Source organism: Dromiciops gliroides, chromosome 1 (genome assembly GCF_019393635.1).
Source record: "Dromiciops gliroides isolate mDroGli1 chromosome 1, mDroGli1.pri, whole genome shotgun sequence".
NCBI classification, from domain to species: domain Eukaryota; kingdom Metazoa; phylum Chordata; class Mammalia; order Microbiotheria; family Microbiotheriidae; genus Dromiciops; species Dromiciops gliroides.
In genome coordinates this window covers 544399785-544420708 of record NC_057861.1, presented here as the reverse complement: position 1 = coordinate 544420708, position 20924 = coordinate 544399785, and the positions used below count along the sequence as shown (strand labels likewise).

At 37.5% G+C, this 20924-nt stretch overlaps 1 protein-coding gene across 1 annotated transcript in view; it reads left to right on the top strand.

The window, feature by feature from the left end:
* The window catches only part of LOC122751459 (phospholipid-transporting ATPase ABCA3-like), a 211829-nt gene that overhangs the window by 140786 nt on the left and 50119 nt on the right, over nucleotides 1-20924 (top strand). The window contains 3 exon segments of the mRNA XM_043998522.1: nucleotides 9940-10153; nucleotides 14577-14616; nucleotides 20254-20378. Coding sequence (XP_043854457.1) covers nucleotides 9940-10153; nucleotides 14577-14616; nucleotides 20254-20378 — 379 coding nt within the window.

Sequence of the window (20924 nt, the reverse complement as noted above, 5' to 3'; positions counted from 1 at the left end):
GTCTAAAAAATCTAATGTGTGGTTGCCTTAAACTAGAAGCTTTAGCACCAGTCTTTGGGCATTAAACATTTATTAAAGCATACCTGGTATTTACGTGGAATTCAGAAAGTTAAGAAAAGGCCTATCTAGCCTAGAGTTCCAGCCTGATTGGGTTCTTCCTCAAGTCCTCCCACACAAACCTGATTCAACCATGAACTGCCCCCAAACTGAGTGTGGAAGCTTTTTATAGATCCAGAGCAGAGGTGGTCCTCACACTGCTTCAAGCTGATTGGTAGGCATCATCCAAATCCATTAGTTTACTGGACTTGAAGGTGGTCTTGAGTTTAGTTCAAAGTCCTTAGCTTCTGAGAACAATATCGTCTTAAGGGCAAGCCAGGTGTGGTTACAATCTAATTAACTTGAAGTAGGCTAATCAGCAAAGTCAATCACTCTCACTTAATTCAGTCAGTTTAGATTAATCTCCAGGTGAGCCTTTGAGTATCTGCCAAAATCCCATTATTTTCTCACACTAGTACACTAGTGTGTCTCCTGTGCCTAACCTATTCCATTGATTCAACACTCTATTTCTTAGCCAGTACCAGATAGTTTTGATGACTGCCGCTTTATAGTATAGCTTTAGATTTGGTATGGTTAGCCCACCTTCCTGTGCATTTTTTTTCATTAGTTCCCTTGATATTCTTGACCTTTTTTTTCTTCCAGATGAATTTTGTTATTATTTTTTCTAGCTCTATAAAATAATTTTAAGTAATCTGATTGGTATGGCACTGAGTATATTAATTTAGGTAGAATTGTTATTTTTATTATATTAAGTGACCTATTATTTTATTGTTTATTTATTTAGTGGGGCAGTGGGGGTTAAGTGACTTGCCCAGGGTCACACATTAGCAAATATTAAGTATCTGAGGCCAGATTTGAACTCAGGTACTCCTGAATCCAGGGCCGGTGCTTTATCTACTGCACCACCTAGCTGCCCCTAAGTGACCTATTATTATGAGGTCAGCTATCAAACATCAGATGAGCTACAATATAGTAATGGCACCTTCAGGCCTAGGACTCTGAACCCAAAAGCCTTGGGAATAGTAATGCCCTTTAAGCTTATATCTTCTAGTCCAACCCTTGAAGCCATCATCAGGGGAGAAATTGTTGTGGAAGAGGCCCACCTTCCTTATCATCACCAACAATGAGTGATAACTATTTACCACCAGCAGGCAGATAAGTGCAAGAGCCCTCAGAGCCAAAGCGGCTCTTATGCTACCAGTCCTGCTACTAGTCTAGTTCTCACAAGTATCATTTGGACCAACAACTCATGTAGAGAAGGGGCCAGCCCTCCTGAAACCACTGCTAAGCAACTGCCTTTCACAAGACAAGCAGACCAATCTAGCTGAAATAACAAGGAACCCTATGGAAGATACAGGAAGAGGCAGCATGTGCTCAGCAATTCAAACTAAATCCACCACCCTAACCACCATCTCCCCTCAGATCCCCATGGAGAGAGCTCAGAAACATGAACTCAAGAGTCTTTGGAATAGCTGATTCAAGAATAGCTCCAACCAAAAACAAAAACAAAAAAATGAGCAACAGCTGACATTTTATAGGGCTTTTAAGGTTTTAAAAGTGTCACCAAATATCATGAGGTAAATACTACAGTTACAATTTTTTGCATTCAATTTTATTTTCAGTTCCAGATTCCTTCCCTTCCCTTCCCAACTTGGCCCTATCCATCAGGAAGGCAAGAAATATAAAATCCTTCACAAATATATGAAGTCATTCAAAACAAATTTCCAAATTAGCCATATTCTGACAAAAAAGAAAAAAAGAAAATAGAAGAAAGGAAGGAAGAAGAGAAAGAGAAAACATTCACTTTAGTCTATACACTGAGTACATCAGTTCTCTCTCTGAAGGTGAATAGAATTTTTATTGTAATACTTTAAGAACTATGAAGTTAATAAGTCTTTCACTTGTGAAAAGTTGTTTATCTTTACAATTTTGTTGTTACTATGTAAATTTTTCTTTTGGTTCTGCTCATCTCATGTTGTATCAGTTTTCAGGTTTTCCAGGTGTAACGATTGGAATGATGCCACCTGCTGGATACTTACTGTAGAAGAGTTCTGCCCATGAAGGGAAGGTCTTTGAGGGCAAGACCAGGAGTCAGGAAGTGACGCGGACTAGTGGGAGGAGGAAGGAAGAGACTGGCGCTCAGTCTCGGGCTCTTTCCTTTGGACTCTGGTGGAGAGCGGAGCTAGAAATGTGCTCTCCCTTTAATAGCTAGGAATTTAGGCCTTTTTCTCTCTCTTTACCAAATTCTTATTCTCCTTAATAAATGCTTAAAAGTCTAACTCTTGCTAAAGCTTATAATTTATTGGCGACCACTCATTAGATATTTTAGACAGTTTAGCTAGAATTTTAGCCCTTAACAGATTAAAGCAACATTAAAGCAAAATTAAAGCAACAATTACTGTTAGAACTGGGAAAAGCTGCGGGAATCTCTTCAGGTTTCTCTGAAAAAGCATGGTTGGGAGAGGGAGAGATATTTCCTTGTGTGAGTAAGTTGCTGGCTCTTTTAACAAAAATAAAAAGAAAAATAGAAAGTCCACAAAAACAAAGCATTAACATGATCTTATCTCCCATTTGTCTGGTTAAACAGACTAAAATCAAAAATAGGGTAATTAGGGAGTTTAAAAGGTCCATTCGAAAAAATTTAAAGGAAAACACAGCCAGTAAGACAGTACTTAGCAGTTAAAGGGAGAGGGAGGGGAAATTTCTTACCCAACCAGAAGATCAGAAGACTGAGGGTTAGCTTTCCTCTTCGTGGTCAGCCATCTGTTAAGGGCTAAAATTCTAGCTAAACTGTCTAAAATATCTAATGAGTGGTCGCCAATAAATTATAAGCTTTAGCAAGAGTTAGACTTTTAAGCATTTATTAAGGAGAATAAGAATTTGGTAAAGAGAGAGAAAAAGGCCTAAATTCCTAGCTATTAAAGGGAGAGCACATTTCTAGCTCCGCTCTCCACCAGAGTCCAAAGGAAAGAGCCCGAGACTGAGCGCCAGTCTCTTCCTTCCTCCTCCCACTAGTCCGCGTCACTTCCTGACTCCTGGTCTTGCCCTCAAAGACCTTCCCTTCATGGGCAGAACTCTTCTACAGTAAGTATCCAGCAGGTGGCATCATTCCAATCGTTACACAGGTTTTTCTGAAGCCATTCCCTTCATCATGTCTTTTTTTCCTTTTTCCTTTTCTTTCTTTCTTTCTTTTCTTTTTTTTTTTTTGGCAGGGCAATGAGGGTTAAGTGACTTGCCCAGGGTAACACAGCTAGTAAGTGTCAAATGTCTGAGGCCAGATTTAAACTCAGGCCCTCCTGAATCCAAGGCCAGTGCTTTATCCACTGTGCCACCTAGCTGCCCCCCTCTTCATCATTTCTTATAGCACAATAGGGTTCTATCACATTCATATACCATACCTAGTTCAGCTATTCCCTGTTTGATAGGCATCCACTCATTCTCTAATTCTTTGACAAATGTTCTTCAGTCATTTACAGTCATGTCCCACTCTTTGTAACCCTATTTGGGATTTTCTTGGTAAAGATACTGGAGTGGTTTGCCATTTCCTTCTTCAGCTCATTTTACAAATGAGAAAACTGAGGCAAACAAGGCAAAGTCACTTATCCAAGGTCACACAGCTAGTAAGTGTCTGAGATCAGATTTGAACTCAAGAAGATGTCTTCCTGACTCCAGGCCTATCACTCTATCCACTGTACCACCTACCTGCCTGACACTACAAATATAGCTACTATAAATATTTTTGTCTATATAGGTCCTTTTGTTTTTGTTTTTATCCCTTTGGAGAATAGACCTAATAGCAAATTTCCTGGGTCAAAGGGTATGCAGTGTTTTATAGCTTTGGGGACATAGTTCCAAATTACTTTCCAGAATGTTTGGACTAGTTCATAGTTCCACCAACAATGCATTAGTGTATGCATTTTCCCACTTTACTCCAACATTTCTCATTAACTGGATCAGAGTAATTTGCCATGGAAATTTCTCCCCCTCCCTCCCAGTTTCCTGCTTTTCTTCCAATTTTAACTGCATTGGTTTTGTTTGTGCAAAATTTTTTGAATTTTATGCAATAAAAATCATCCATTTTACCCACTGTGCAGATCTTTGTCTCTTGTTTGGTCAGTAGCTCTTCTCTGTCCATAGATCTTCCATGTTCTCCTAATTTGCTTATAAAATCACCCTTTCTGTCCAAATCATGGACTCGTTTCACGTATATCTTGGTGTATGGCATGAGATATTGGTCTACGCCTAGTTTCTGGCAGACTACTTTATAGTTTTCCTAGTTGTCTTTGTCAGGTAGTGTGTTCTTGCCCTAATACCTAGGATGTTTAGATTTATAAAATACTGGATTACTATGGTCATTTGCTTCTGTGTATTGTGTACCCACACTATTCCACTGATCTATCACTCAATGTCTTGGCCAGTGCCATCAAAGACAATTACTACTTTGTAATATAATTTGAAATCTGATATGGCTGGCTACCTTTTTTCACATTGTTTTTCATTGATTCCCTTAATATTCTTTTTTCCCCCTTAATATTCTTAACCTTTTGTTCTCCTGGGTGAATTTCATTATTATTTTTTCTAGCTCTACAAAATCATTCTTTGACACTTTTATTGTTTTGATGCTAATTAAGTAAAATAATTTAGATAGTATTGTCATTTCTGTTATATTAACTTGGCCTACTGAAGAGGAATTAATATTTCTCCAGTTATTTAGATCTGTCTTTACTTGTGAAAAAGTTCTGGAATTTTTTTCATATAGTTCCTGTGTGTGACTTGTCAGGTAGACTCCCAAGTATTTTATATTGTCTGCACTTATTTTAAATGGACTTTTGCATGAAGTCAGGCAACAATATGTTGTTGTTGTTTGTCCTTCATTGTTGAAGAGGACCATGATATCAGGGTGATATCATGATTTATAGTGAATTGGATTTTAGTGAGGTAGGGCTATGCAAAGTCACCAGCCTCACTCTCTGGACCATCTGGGTCCAGTGGCAAGATATACATCAGGACAACTGGAGATGGCCCTTGATGTTTGAGGCAATCAAGGTTAAGTGACTTGCCCAGGGTCACACAGCTAGTAAGTCTCAAGTATCTGAGGCAGGACTTGAACTCAGGTGCTCCTGACTCCAGGGCCAGTGCTCTATCCATTGGTCTGGAGTCAGCAAGACTCATCTACATGAATTTGAATCCTTCCTCAGGCATTTGCTAACTGTGTGACCCTGGGCAAGTCACTTAATCTTATTTTTCTCATTTCCTCATCTGTAAAATTAGCTGGAGAAGGAAATAGCAAACTACTCTAATATCTTTGCCAGTAATACCACAAATAGGGTCACAGAGAGTTGGACACTGAAACAACTGATCAACCGAACAACTGAAAAACAACAAAGTTCCTTATTATCTATAGGATGAAATATGCCAAAAGTTCTTTGGTATCTAAAAACCTTTATAACCTAGCCCCTTCCTATTGCTAAAGTAATCTAATGCTAAAGAATGAGTGGGTTAAGGACACATCATAGAAATAATCTGTGATTTCACTATAGATGACAACAATGAGACAACATACCAAAATTTGTGGGATGCAGCCAAAGCAAAACCTAGGGGAAATTTTCTATCTCTATATTAATCCTGTCTTAGAAAAGGAAATTGAACAAGCCATCAGTGAGTTCCCTAAGAAAAAAAAATCACCATGACCCGATGAATTCACATGTGAATTCTACCAAACATATAAAGAACAATTAATTCCGCTGCTATATAAACTATTTGGGAAAATAGGTAAAGAAGGAATTCTACCAAATTCCTTCTATGACACAAACATGTTTTTGATAACCTAAACAAGGGAGAACAAAAACAGACCAATTTCCCTAATGAATATTGATGTAAAATTTTTAAATAAAACACCAGCAAGGAGATTACAATACTTTATCACAAAGATCATACTCAATCCTACCACATGGGATTTATATCAGGAATGCAAGGCTGATTCAATATTAGGAAAACTATAAGCATAATTGACCACATCAGTAACAAAAACAACCAAATTCATATAATTATATCAATAGATACAAAAAAGGCTTTTGATGAAATACAATACCCATTGCTCTTAAAAACCCTAGAAAGTATGAGAATAAGTTAATAGTCCTTAAAATGATAAGTAGTATCTATCTAAAATCAAAAGCAAGCACCATCTGTCATGGGGACAAATTAGAAGCCTTCCCAATAAGATCAGGGTAAAGCAAGTATACCCATTATCACCACTATTATTCAAAACTGTTCTTAAAATGCCGACTATAAGCAATAAAACAAGAGAAAAGAAATTGAAGAAATAAGAATAGGCAACAAGGAAATGCAGCTATCCCTCTTTGCAGATGATGCAATCATATACTTAGAGAACCATCAAGAATCAACTAAAAAACTAAATGAAGCAATTAACAACTTCACCAAAGTTGCAGTATATAGGATAAATGCACATAAATCACTAGCATTTCTATATATTACCAACAAAACCCAGCAGGAAGAGATAGAAAAAGAAACTCCATTTAAAATAACCCAAGACAATATAAAATACTTGGGAATCTACCTCCCAAGACAAACCCAGGGACTATATGAACATGATTACAGAACACGTTTTATGCAAGGGAAGACATCTAAACAATTGGAGAAATAGTTATTACTTATGAATAGGCTGACCCAATATTTTTTAAAATGACAATACTACCTAAATTAATTTACTTATTCTATAGAATTAGAAAAATAACAATTCATCTAGAAGAACAAAGGGTAAAAAAAAATATCAAGCAATGTTAAGGAAGATGGCCTAACTTTACCAGATTTTAAACAATATTACAGAGTAATAACCATCAAAAAAATCTGATACTGGCTAAGAAATAGAGTAGTGGATGAGTGGAAAGGATTAGGTATACAATATGCAGTATTACATGACCATAATAATCTGTGTTTAATAAACTTTAAGATCCAAGCTTTGGGGTTAAAAATTCAGTGTTTGACAAAAGTTCCTCAGAAAACTGGAAAGCAATTTGGCAGAAATTAAGCATAGACCAACATCTTATACCATATATCAAAATAAGGTCAAAATGGCTACATGAATCAGACATAAAGGTTAGTAATTATAAGCAAATTAGGAGAGCATGTAAAAATTTACTTGTCAGATCTCTGGATAAGGGAAGAATTTATGACCAAACAAGAGATTAAGAGAATTATCGTAAATAAAATAGAAAATTTTGATTAAATGAAATTAAAAGGTTTTTCCCCCACAAACAAAACCAATGCAGCCAAAATTAGAAGGAAAGCAGGAAACTGGGGGGAAATCTTTATAATGAGTTTCTCTGATAAAGGCCTCATTTCTCAGATATATAGAGAATTGAGCTGAATTTATAAAAATAAGAACCACTCCCAATTCACAGTCAAAGGATATGAACTGAAGGAGAAATCAGAATTATCAACACTCAGATGAAAAAAAATTCTCTATATCACCATTGATAAGAGAGATGCAAATTAAAACAACTCTGAAGTACCACTTAATACCTATCACATTGGTTACTATAACAGAAAAGGCACTTAGTAAGTGCTTCATGACTGAGCTTCTAGTGCAGGATATGTGTCTAATTTTCTATGTACCTAAGAAAGTATGAATTTCTAGTGGGGTTCCATTAGTCTGGGAATACCCATATGTGGTAAAAGAAAGTGTCTAAGAGCTTGGTCTGGTTATACTAGATAGCCATCATTTATGAGAATTAGCTCCAAAATACTTGAATTAGATGCAATTCCATTCAGCCAACATTTACTAAATGCCTCCCATGTGCATGACACTGTCTTATAAGCACTAATGATACTAAGATGAAAGTCTCTTTCATGAAGGAGCTTTTGAGTCTGGTTCCCTCCTGTTTAGCATATTATCACTGTTAGCTGATCACAGTGGAACACAACTATGGGCCAAGCTACTGGCTTTGATCATGGTCATGGAAACATGGGAGTACTTTCTCCAATGGTTGTGACTCAAGGTAATAGTTCTTATAAAATGGTAAAACCTATGTTATTTCCTAAAGACGTAGATCCTATTCAGGCAGCATGCCCACAAAATGTTATTGTTCTCTAGATTTCATTTAAAGGTACTCTGCTTTGCAAAAGGCACCTAGGCGGTACATTGGATAGAGTACTGGGCCTGGAATCAGAAGACCTGAGTTCAAATCCAGCCAGAGACACTTACCAGCTGTGTGACACTGGATTAGTCATTTAACCTCTGCCTGCCCCGGTTTCCTTCTAACAACATCTACCTCACAGCGTTATTGTAAGGATCCAATGAGATACTATTTGTAAAGCCCTTAGCATAGAAACTATATAAATACTTGTTCCTGTCTTCCTTTCCCCAAGAGCTAGTGGCTAGTTGAGCTAAGAATGGAATCTGATTTTTCAACGTGTCAGGAAATGTTATGGGTTCATTCATTAATATTTCTAGTAGAAAGAACCCTGGATTTGGAATCAGAAAATATTGGTTCTGGCCTTAATTCCTATGTGATCTTGGAAGCAAGTCAACCTTCCTGTGTCTGTTTCAACTATAAAATGAACAATTCATACTCTATGACGTCTGTGGTCTTTCCCATGAACTCTGATATTCAAATCCCCATGTGAATATGTTATTTAAGACCACCTTTGAGTCTTCTCCTAGGCTTCTCTTCTTCAGGTTAAACATCCCCATTTCCTTCAACTGATAACATATATGTTTGTGTTGTGTGTATGTGTATACATACACATACACAGAAACAATACACACATATTAAAAATGGTTTGAGGACTCTTCACCACCTTGGTCACCCTGTAGCTTGTCAATGCCCCTCTTAAAATGTGATATCCAGAGCTGAACACAGTATTCTACATATGACCTGAAAAGAACAAAGTGTTTCTGATTTTAGTAGCAGTAGCCTACTACAGTAGGAAAAGTGCTAGATTTGGAGTCAAGGAAAAAAAAGTTTAAATCCTAATGTTCCTGTTTTTCTTACCTGTGAAACGTTGGGCAAGTCATTAAATCTCTATGGATTTCTGTTTCTTCATCTGAAAAAACAAGGGGGTGGGCAGTTTGAACTAGATGACTTCTGAAACCCCATCCAGTTATATATAAATCAATCATCCTCCCTTCCTATGATCCTAAGTACAGTGGGCTTATTACCTGTCTGGTTAGGGACATTATACTTCTGCTTATGCAACTTAAGAGTGCATTAGGGTTTGTCGGTTTTGTTAAGCTTTTTTGTTTTTGTTCTTGGCTGCATCATATCACACTATTCATGTATATTGAATTCGCAATCTTGCTTCTACTATATGGCCTTCCTGTAGGATAAGAATAATGGAGATAAACATATTCTTGGCATAGCAAGGATGCAAAGCAATCACTTTACCCACCAGATTACATAATTCATGATGCCCAGGGCAGGGTTAAAGAGCTTTCTGAAGACTTAGTTGAACAGGACAGGTCACCTAACATGACAGAATTCAAGAGCAGTTGATCTAGAAATAGAAACCATCTTATTGATGAGTAACTGGATTATCTTCTTTGGGCTTCTTTGAATGTTCTCTGTAAACAGATATCTGTACTGGTAAAAGGATTCCCTCCATCTCCATGACTTTTTTTGCCAAGAAAAAGTCATTTCCACTAGACACACACACATATAAGATGATACTGGGTGTAGGAGTCTAGGACTAGTTTTCCTTAGTGTTGAGCAACTTTGGGTGGGTAAATGGTTCTGTCCCTCTTACTCTTTTAAAGGTGACATGAGCCCTTTTTTCCTTTGGCATTGAGGGTTGGTTTCTTGTTTGTTGTATGGACCATGTTCTTTCCCTGCCTCCCAACCTAGCACCTGTACTTGATCTTAGGTGGTGTTCAAAGCCTGTGATATAGAAGTTTTCTACAATCACTTTATGAATGTCCTGATAATCTTCATGTTATATGGATGGTCCATCATTCCCCTCATGTACCTCATGAGCTTCTTCTTTTCACGAAGTGCTGCTGCCTATACCAAGCTTGTCATGTTTAACTTCTTTTCAGGATGGATGAGTTTCCTATTTGTCTTCCTTATAGAAATCAAAGGTAAGTTAGGGCATCCAGATCCACCTCCTTCTCTGTTCAGCTGCCTTCCCCGCCCCTCCATTCCTTCCACCAAAATGAGCCCCTTTTTCAGAATATATAGTCATTAACAAGTCAAAAAGCAGTAACTTAACCCTCATTGCCCTTCTAAAGAAAGAATGAAAGAAAGGAAGAGAAAGAAAGAAAGAAAGAAAGAAAGAAAGAAAGAAAGAAAGAAAGAAAGAAAGAAAGAAAGAAAGAAAGAAGCAACAACTTGAGGAATAGGAATTTTGCTAGGCAGATAAGGTACTGTGGACCTGTGAAAACCCATGCTTGTGGGGAATCTTCCAGTCAAGAAGGTCAAACCACATGACAGACATACCCTTGATGGGTTAGAAAGACAAGTTTATGTGATGCAATTGTGTTTTCTCTGCTGTCATTATCACCCCTATCCAAATTTCTTCACCTTATTGGGTTTCTATTGGGAGGGATTTCTTACCTGGATAATATTAACAAAGTCAATGAGGCTTTGGTAAAGCAAGAGATCATTCCTAATTGTGAACCCCAAAGAAGGAAAGGTATGTTCTAGCAAGGTAGGTTGTTCACATTCTTCATGGGAGATGTAAATGGATACGGTGAGTTTGATGAAGCAAGTTCATTTGGGAATATTGGTGAAATAATACTTTTATTTTACATAAGAGGAAAGCCTATAAGGAAAAAGCAAGATCTGGGTTCAGTTCCTACCTCTTGCACTTACCATGAGCAAAGTCATTTATCCTCTCAGCCTCAGGTACCACATATATAAATTAGGGATAGGGGCAGCTAGGTGGCACAGTGGATAGAGCACTGGCCCTGGAGTCAGGAGTACCCGAGTTCAAATCCCGCCTCAGACACTTGATACTTACTAGCTGTGTGACCCTGGGCAAGTCACTTAAGCCCAATTGCCTAAAAAAAAATTTTTTTTAATTAAAAAATGAAAAAATAAATTAGAGATAAAAAAATAATATCTGCAGTACCTCCCTCACAAGTTTTTAATGCAAATTTAATAAGATAATATGTATAGGGGCAGCTAGGTAGCGCAGTGGATAGAGCACCAGCCCTGGATTCAGGAGGACCTGAGTTCAAATCTGGATTCAGACACTTAACACTTACTAGCTGTGTGACCCTGGGCAAGTCACTTAACCCAATTGCCTCACACCAAAAAAACAAAACAAACAAAAATGATAATATCTGTAAAAGGCTTTTAAAAGTCTCATATGTTCTACAAATATCAGCCAATAAGGGTTCATAAAGGGTGTGTGATTTTAGTACTTGTGAGGACTTTCTGCACCTTTTGAGATCATAACCTGACTATAACTTCAAGAATCTAAGAGAGCTGTCTGAGACTCAGAGAACTTAAGGGAAGAACTAGTAAGTATATGAAATAGGCTTTCAATCCAGGTCAACCTGACTCCAGTTCCCAACACTCTACTATACCATTTTGCCTTTCAAAGAGAGACACTGTTGATAATAATTTATTTAAATGCATTCATCAAAAAAAATGCATTCATCATCATCATCATAAGAACAGAGAAGGGATCAGAGCTTCTAAATCTCTTATGCAGTTTAGAATTTTGGAAAAGCTTTTGAACCAATGTGTTTCCAAGGAACCTGACCTAAGAAAAGAGTACATGGCCCTGCCCTCCCAGAGTGACTAGGACACTGCTGTGGACCAGTTCTCACTGTTCCCTTCTTCCTAGAAGTGGAGAAGGAGGAGGCCTAGAACTTAGACAAGTACTATTGGAAGAAAGAAGATACCCCTTTCTATAATGATAGACTCTTCAATTGGGAAGAGGCCTTAGGTATCCAGTCCCAACCCCTCTTTTTACTTATGAGGAAACATCTCCCAAGTAGTGAACCATAATCCAGTGCTAATTCCATTACTTCAGTCTTCTTTCTCCCTCCTTAATTTAGTCCCTGCTACTAGGTTCAAAGCATTTCTATTGTCTCCTGCCTAGGACATTCACATGACCTCATTTTCATTGTTAGGGTTTTTTTTTTCTTTTTCCCATAGGCCTTACTGAAGGCCTGTGAGAAGAGATAGAAGTCAACAGGCTCTAAATTGTCCTAAGCTTATTAAATTGTTTTGCATGACTTTTTCTGGCCTCAGGACCCCCTCAAATCCTGGGCATGTGATTTCTGAGCCCAGTAGTTTGTTTTATAGAGGTCTGAACTTGTTTTTAGAGTTGAGGAACCCAATATTTGCATGGTTTGGGTATGGCCCAGAATATACTTACCCCAGGGAATGTTTTCTCTAGTCTGGGAGTAGAAGGTTTGTTTCTAAGAATAAGTGTTGATTGATTCAGGCCTGGACCTACTTCCACAACAGAATCCCAACCAGCTACATTCCCAATCTCTATCAGGGGGTGCTCACATCTGAGCTCTCTAGATAAGATTTTGAACAGTAATGTTTAAGTGTTGCCTCTGGCAACCCTTGAGAAGAGAGACTAGAACTCCTTTTCTTTTTCATCTAGAGTGTCCAAGTTTACTAAATTACGCTTATCTTGATAGCTTGTGCTGCCCTCTCCTCTCTCTCTCTCTCTCTCTCTCTCTCTCTCTCTCTCTCTCTCTCTCTCTCTCTCTCTCTCTCTCTCTCTTTTTCTCTTTTGAGAGGATAAAAGTGTTCTTATCTCAGGAATAGCACCTTTCTCCTAGGAAGTAAATAGATCTTTACAATGTCTTAGTTACAAGTTTGTCCTATTAATTGTTAGTAGAAAATCTTCCTTCTTAAAAAAATCCCCATATTATCTCACAGGGCTAGACTCTTTCCCTTTCTCATACCCTCATTCCCAGAGTCTAAGGGATTACCACTAATCTGATTTTCTTCATCTTTCTATTATTCCCCAGACTCTTTTCTTCCACCCATATTGAAGATCGTTGGCCTTTTCTGATGAGCCTAGTCTCAGAGGGTATACCAAGTGCTATTTTAAGATTCCCTTCTACCCCTATAACCAGTAAAGTGTGTTGATTTCATTCTTCTTTCCCTAAAGCAGAATTGTTGCCAGTAGGGAAGGGAAATGAGAAAATATCTTTGCGAAAAAGTAGTTGACACAGAGGGGCAAAAGAAGAAAGGGCAGAATGGGGGAGGGGACAGACAGAAGCAAATCCCTTTTGAAGAGGGATAGGATGAAAGGAGATGGATAGTAGAATAAATATCATGAGGAAGGGAATAGGAGGGAAGGGAAACAGTTAACAATAGTAATCATGAAAAAGAGAAAAGGGGGAAAAATTGTACAAAAAATATTTATAGCAACTCTTGGTGGAAGCTAAGAATTGAGAATCAAGGGAATGTTCATCAATTGAGGAATGATGGAAAGAGCTGTGCTATATGATTGTAGTGGAACGGTCTTGTGCTACAGGAAATGACAAATAGGATGATCCCCGAAAAACCTGGAAAGATTAAAACCCAGCTCCAGTATGAAGTTTTCAGATTTTTCTATCTCTACTAAAGAAAGTAACAAAGTTTAAAAAAAACAAAAAGGAGTTGACACTGTGAAAAGTATCACCCACAAGGATGTGTGAAGATATGAAATATTCATCCTTTCTTTTGTTTGCTATATAATCGCCCCAATATAAAGTGCAACATGGAGAGATATTCCCCAGGAAGCCTAACTCTATGCCTCCTAGGACTGACCCTTATCAGAATTTTATTGCAGTTTTAACAAAACTTTAAAAATGTAACTACTTTCTTCAAACTCTTCATCATGGTGTATCCCATTAGTTTTGGAAATATGTTTTCTTCCCACAAAATGTCTCCTTTTGCTGGCTCTTGAGCTATCAAGTCCCTTCTCCCTCCTGTTTTCTTTCTTGTAGGCTATTTCCAGATTCCCAGTGTCCAGATTTAGTCTGAGAAAGTTAGCATACAAGATTATTCCTTTCCATGGCCTTAACATTATGCCTCTTAATGTGGCAAAACATCCTAGTCACTTCTTTGCTGCCATATTAACTACAGGCTCATGTTGAACTTGTAGTTTTATATACTAAAACTCTCACATCTTTTTCAAATAAATTTCATCCAGTTACTCTTCCCCCATCTTGGAGTTTTGAAAATAAAATTTTTAACCTAAATTTAGCACTTTATACTTAATTATATTAAATTTAATTCTATTAAATTTGACCCAACATTCTAAATTGTTGGAAATATATAGATTCTTAACTCTGTCATCCTTTCGGTTAACTAACCCTCTCCATTTTGTATCATTTAAACATGCTGTCTGTATGTATGCTGTCTGTGTCTTTTATGTAAGTAACTGATCATTTTAAACCACCTAGGGCCATGCACAAATGCTTGGGACGATCCATTATAGATCTTTTTCTAAGTTGACAGTGAGCCATTAACAACTGCTCTGTGAGTCAAATCATCCAACCCTTTCTGAATGCTCCTGTAGTACAGCCCATCCTTGTACAGTCATTTCAGTCATGTCCAACTCTTCATGACCCCACTTGGAGTTTTCTTGGCAAAGATACTGGAGTAGTTTGCCATTTCCTTCTCCAGCTTATTTTATAGATGAGGAAACTGAGACAGAGTGAAGTGACTTGCCCAGCATCACATAGCTAGTCAAGTGTCTAAGTAAAGTCAGGTTTGAATTCAGGAAGATGATTCTTCCTGACTTCAGGCCCAGCACTCTATCCATTACATCACCCAGATACCCCATAATATAGCCCTCCTTTCTCCAAAGTGTCCATAATATTAAAAAATCTAGCAAAACTATGTTAATATCAGTCTAGTAACAATGTGTAAAAAAGAAGAGTTAAATCGGGGATGACATGATGGAGATGTATTGCGTCTTTGTAATCACTCCTTCCTTTCTTAAATATTCAATAACATCTTTAATATGTTCTGCAGTTTTTCCAGGCTCAAAGTCATGCTTGTTGAACAGTAAGGTATAGACTCCATTCCTGCCTTTTTTGTAAATTGGGACATTTTGTTCTTCGGTTCTGTGACATTCCCTGTTTTCTATGTTTATTTATTTGAAGGTTTGTGACTTTGGCTCAGTAATCATAGCCCACAGTCTGAAAAAAACTCTGGGATATAGTTCATCTGGGCCTTATAACCTGAAATCATTAAGGGAATTTAACCTCCTTTTAAAAATAGATTTTATTTTCAGTTCCAAATTTTCTATTTCCTCTACCCCCTCTCCTACTGAAAGAAAAAAAAATGTTAGAATTATATGTAGTCTATCAAAACAAATTTCCATATTAGCCATGTCCTACACAAAATATAGATTTAGATACAAATATGTATAGATTCATATATAGCTTTAAATAGATAGATGTTTGTGTATGTATACTTATATGCCTCAATCTTTGCTCTGAGTCCATCACTTTTGTATCTGGAGGTAGATAACGTGTTTCATCCTGATTCCTCTGGAATTATGGTTGGATGCCATATTGATCAGATTTTATAAGTCTTTCAAATTTGTTTGTCTTTACAATATTATGTTTTCCTGATTCTGCCCACTTCATTTTGCATCAGTTCATACAAGTTTTCCTAAGCTTTTCGGAAACCCCCTCCATCATTTCTTATAGCATAATTGTATTCTATCACATTTATATATGCCATAACTTCTTCAGCTATTCACCAGATTGTTAGAAGCTCCCTCATCTTCACGTTTTTTGTCACCATGTATATGTTTTTGTACATCATGTTACTTTTTCTCTTTCTGTAATCTATTTGGGGCACAGTGTTAGTAGCTGTTTTGTTGGGTCAAAAGGTATACACACTTTGGGGGTGGCTAGGTGGCGCAGTGGATAAAGCACCAGCCCTGGATTCAGGAGTACCTGAGTTCAAATCCAAGCTCAGACACTTGACACTTACCAGCTGTGTGACCCTGGGCAAATCACTTAACCCCCATTGCCCCGCAAAAAAAAAAAAGTATACACACTTTAATAGCTTTGGAGGCATAGTTCCCAATTGTTTTCCACTGGGGTTAAACTAGTTCGCAGCTCTACCAATAGTGCATTAGTGTACCTGTTTTTCCCCACATTCCCTCCAACATGTGTCATTTTATTTTTTATCATCTTAACCAATCTGGTGGGTATGAGGCAGTACCAAAAAATTGTTTTAATTTTCATTTCTCTAATTACTCATGATTTAGAGAATTTTTTTTCATATATAAATAGCCTGAATTTTCTCCTCTGCCAACTGCCCATTCATATCTTTTTGACCATTTATCAAGTACAGAATGACTCTTATTCTTATAAATTTGACTGAGTTCTTACATATCTTTAAAAATAAGACCTTTATCAGAGAAACTTGCTGCAGATATTTTTTCCCAATTTCTTGTTTCTCTCCTAAACTTTAGGTGAATTAGTTTTGTAAGTGTTATGGGGCCCTGGGTCTGAGGTACCCAGGGGCCCATAACATAAGTAAAAAAAAGAAATTTTTTTTATTTTATGCAATTAAAAATTATCCATTTTATTCCCTGAGAAGCTCTTTATCTCCTGTTTGGTCATGAACTCTTCCCTTATCCATAGACCTGACAGGTCATTTCTTCCAAACTCCTCTAATTTTCTTATTCTGTCACCTTAGATCTAAATCATGAACTCATTTTGAGTTTAGCTTTGTATATGATGGGAGATATGGGTCTAAACATAGTTTCTGCCAGACTACTTTCCAGTCTTCTCAACAATTTTTGTCAAATAGTAAGTTCTTGTCCTGCTTGCTGAGATCTTTAGATTTATTAAACCCAAGATTACAATGCTCATTTTTCTCTGTATATGTTATGCCTAATCTGTTCCACTTACCAAATTCCCTATTTTTTAACCTAGTACCAAATTGTTTTGACAATTACAGCTTTGTAGTATAGTTTTTGAGATTGGTGCTGCTAGGCTTTCTTCCTTCTCATTTTTTTTATTGATTCTCTTGATATTCTTGATCTTAAAAGTATGTTGTGGGGGCAGCTAGGTGGCACAGTGGATAGAGCACTGGCCCTGGAGTCAGGAGTACCTGAGTTCAAATTCGGCCTCAGACACTTAACACTTACTAGCTGTGTGACCCTGGGCAAGTCACTTAACCCCAATCCCAATTGCCTCACTAAAAAAAAAAAAAAGTATGTTGTGCATGTGTTTCTCCTTCCTCCCCCTCCACCCAAGATCACATTGTTTAAACATTTACCAGCACACCCTTGAATACACTACATCCTGAAAGAGAATTCCTTTTGTGTCCTAGACAGTATGCCATGTCCCCACCCCCTCATAAGTCAGATAGTATTGTGTACTGGAATAGGTGTCAGGAGACCTGGGTTCTCAGAGGAAAGGAGAAGGCAGAGAGGGCCTGCCTTCAGAAATTCTACTAGTACATAAACAAAACTATCTGGATGAGCTTAATACATGGTAGAGTCTTCTAGAGGCAAAGGAAAGATGCAGGCAAAGTGCTTTAGGAAAACAAGAGGAGAGAGAGGATAATTCTAACTGGAGGAATCATAGAAAGGTGATCTTTGAAGAAAGAGAAATATTTTGATAGAGATAAGAAAGGAGTTCATTGCAACCATGGGGCCAGGTAGCCTCCACAAATATATGGAGGTACAAAACAATAACTTAGTTTATAATACTATTTAAATAGTTCTTAAAAAGTTACAGTTATAACTTAAATAGTTATAACTCTTAATTAGTTATAGAAATAGGTAAGTGGCACAGTGTATAGAACACTGGACCTGGAATCAGGGAGATATGAGTTCAAATGAAACCTTAGACACTTAATTGTTGTGTAACCCTGCACAGGTCACTTAACCTTTATCTGCCTTAGTTTCCTCATATGTAAAATAGGGGTAATAATAAGAACCCTCAAGAGTGTTGTGAGGATTAAATCAGATTATATTTATAAAGTGTTTTGCAATCCTTAAAGTACTATATAAATCCTAGTTATCAGCATTATTATTGTTACTATACCAAGTATCCCCAAAGTCTCAGTGCAATTTAGCTTTCAAACTACACCAAGACTTTTGGGATATCCTTTTTAGCATTTTGAGGCCTGAAAAGCATTTTTTCACAACATATAAAGCAGGTACTGCAGATATTTAAGAGGTTCTGGACAGCTAAGTGGCTTTCCAATGGCCATGGAGTTTGCATCTGAGGGAAAACTTGAAGCCAGGATCCCCTACTGTCTTTCCAAAAACTATACTGCCTCTTATCTCAGCCAGCTAAAGTACTGCTGTCAGGAAAGCATCATCCTACAGATGCCGGAGAGAAGGCAAAAAGGGAGTTCCTACCTCAAGAAGCTTGGATTCTGTTGAAGAGATATAACCTATGCACATATAAGTAAATACAAAGAAATGCACTAATAACTGAAGGTAGAAGGTGAGGATCAAGAAAGACCTAGGGTGTGTGTGATCTTTGAAGGAAGCTAAGAATTCTGAAAAGCAAAAGGGAGGAGGAAATTCATTCCAGATGGAATTCCTTGGTGGCATCTGGTGGGTTTTGAAGTTTAAAGTGAAAATTGAAAATAAAGGAAGATTTACTCTCTCTTCTCTCCCTAACTTTGGAATGTGGTCTTGGCCACTTTTCCCAAGCCATGCAGCTCTACTCTTACAGGAGAACCTATTCCTTCATCACTGAGTCCCCCTTGACTTACTATGTTTCTTTGAGACTTTGAGACATGTTCTGTATTGACAATTAGACAGTCAATAAACATTTATTAAGTACTTACTATGTGCTAAGTGTTGTAGAAAAGCAAAAGTAGTCCCTGACCTCAAGGAGATCACATTCTTATGGGTTGAAACAACATAAATAAGTACATACCAGATATACATATTTGTGTGTGTATAACTATGTATATACACACATGTGTTAGTTGTCTGTATAACTTGTATATTAGACCCTTAAAAGAGATGTTTGATGCAGATTTTTCCTCAACGGCTTCCTTTTATCTTAGTTGCAATAATTTTGTTCCTGCAAAAACTTGTGTCCAGTGATTTAAAAAAATTAATGGCTTTGTGTACATAAACCTGCTTGATTAAACCTTAGAAATTCTCTTTTCTGTTTCAAAGATGAAATTTAAGGGAGAAAACTTAGACTTAGTTAAATTAAAGACATCCTTCCAAACCTCGATGCAGCTACCCAGTTACCCAGGTGAGATTATTTGCCCAAATTAAACAGCCAAGGATTAAACTCTGCCTTTTAATCCTTGTTAGGGAGGTTGCTATGAAAACTAAACTTCACATAAGGCATTTGCATTTTTTTAGCCCTATGGCTTCCAAGCTAGTCTTCATATCTAATCTCACTAGTATCAAGAGAAGTTGAGTATTGAAACATTTACAAATATTTTATAGAAGAGTAACTTATGACTGGTCTACACACATGCGCACACACACACACAAATAAGATCTTTATATAGATGCCTACTTTATTGGCAAAGGAAAACCTATTGGTTGGCTTTGGGCCAAGAGCACTTAGTTTCACTGAGAGAAAACCCTTCATGTAAATGTTTTCTAAAAACTGTCAGAGGAACCCTAGAAAACAAAATATCTCCAATCCTATTATAGCCACTAAATATTACTTTGAGGCAATATTTAGCCATATTGGCGCTTTCTTCTCTGACCTTGAGAATTTTGGAGATACCACTCAGGTCTGGCAACTTCTATCTACTCCTCCCACTATGCAGTTGCACTACATGTACTTGGCATAACCCTCTCCAGAAAGGGGGGTAGGAGGAAGGAATGAATGGAGGACTCTTGACCTGACATCACTACCCATGTCCCAGGTAGCAAAACAGTGCTCTGGTTTATTTTTAGCCTAGGGAAAATGGGGAAAAGCCCTATATCCAATTTAGTTCTACCATCTAAGGAATTTTTTAAATCTCATAATTTTCTTCCCTCCTCCCCATGAATACAGCTTTGAGTATGTGCCCTCTTGCAATATTATATCCTTGCCAGAGCCTCAAATGGGATTGAGAAACGAAGAAGAGGTACCCCGGGCAGCAGAAATACAAATAGTACCAATTTTAAGGGGAAAATAAAAACTAAAATAGCTGAATCTTTATCTGACTTACTCTGATTGTCTTGGGGAGTATATGTCTTTTGGGAGAAGCTAATTGATCATCTTTTCATCATAGCGTTTCATTTTGGTAAATATGCTGAAATTGTGAGTGATTTCTTTCTGATGATTCCTGGTTACAACTTGGTGATGGCTGTTGGTGGATTTTATGAATATATGAGGAACAAGAAGCTTTGTGATTTGCTTTCTAAAGCAACAGCAGATTGTCTTGAGTATAGTAAGTATCCTTGGTTCCTCTAGGGCCTAGTTGCATTGTCTCTTCTCCAGCCTTCCATATTTAGCAGAAGAAGACAGAAAATGAATGGAATCAATCAACAAACATTTAGTAAGCTCCCTCTATGTCAGGAATATGCTTTGTGCTAGGGATTCCCATCCTCAAGGAGTTTGTTCTCCTAGTGTAAAACTGACATGTTCACAAGCAAGTAAAGACAAGCTGTACATAAGTACAGAGTGATTCCAGGACAGGGGCTCTGGATAGTTGAATTCAAGAGAGGTCACTTGAAGGAGATAGCAGTTGGGCTGAGCCTTGAAGGGATGGAGGAGTTTCCAGAAGCAGCAGTGAATAATGAGACTGTTCCAGGCACAGAGGAAAGCCTGGATAAAAACACAGAGACAAGAGTCACAATTTTCTGGATGATGAACAACAGGCCATTTCAACTGGAGCATAGAGTGTGTGAAGGGGAATAATATGGGATAGCTTGAGACAGATCACGATAGGTTTTAAATGCCAAAAAAGGTGTTCAGATTTTATACCAGAGGAAAT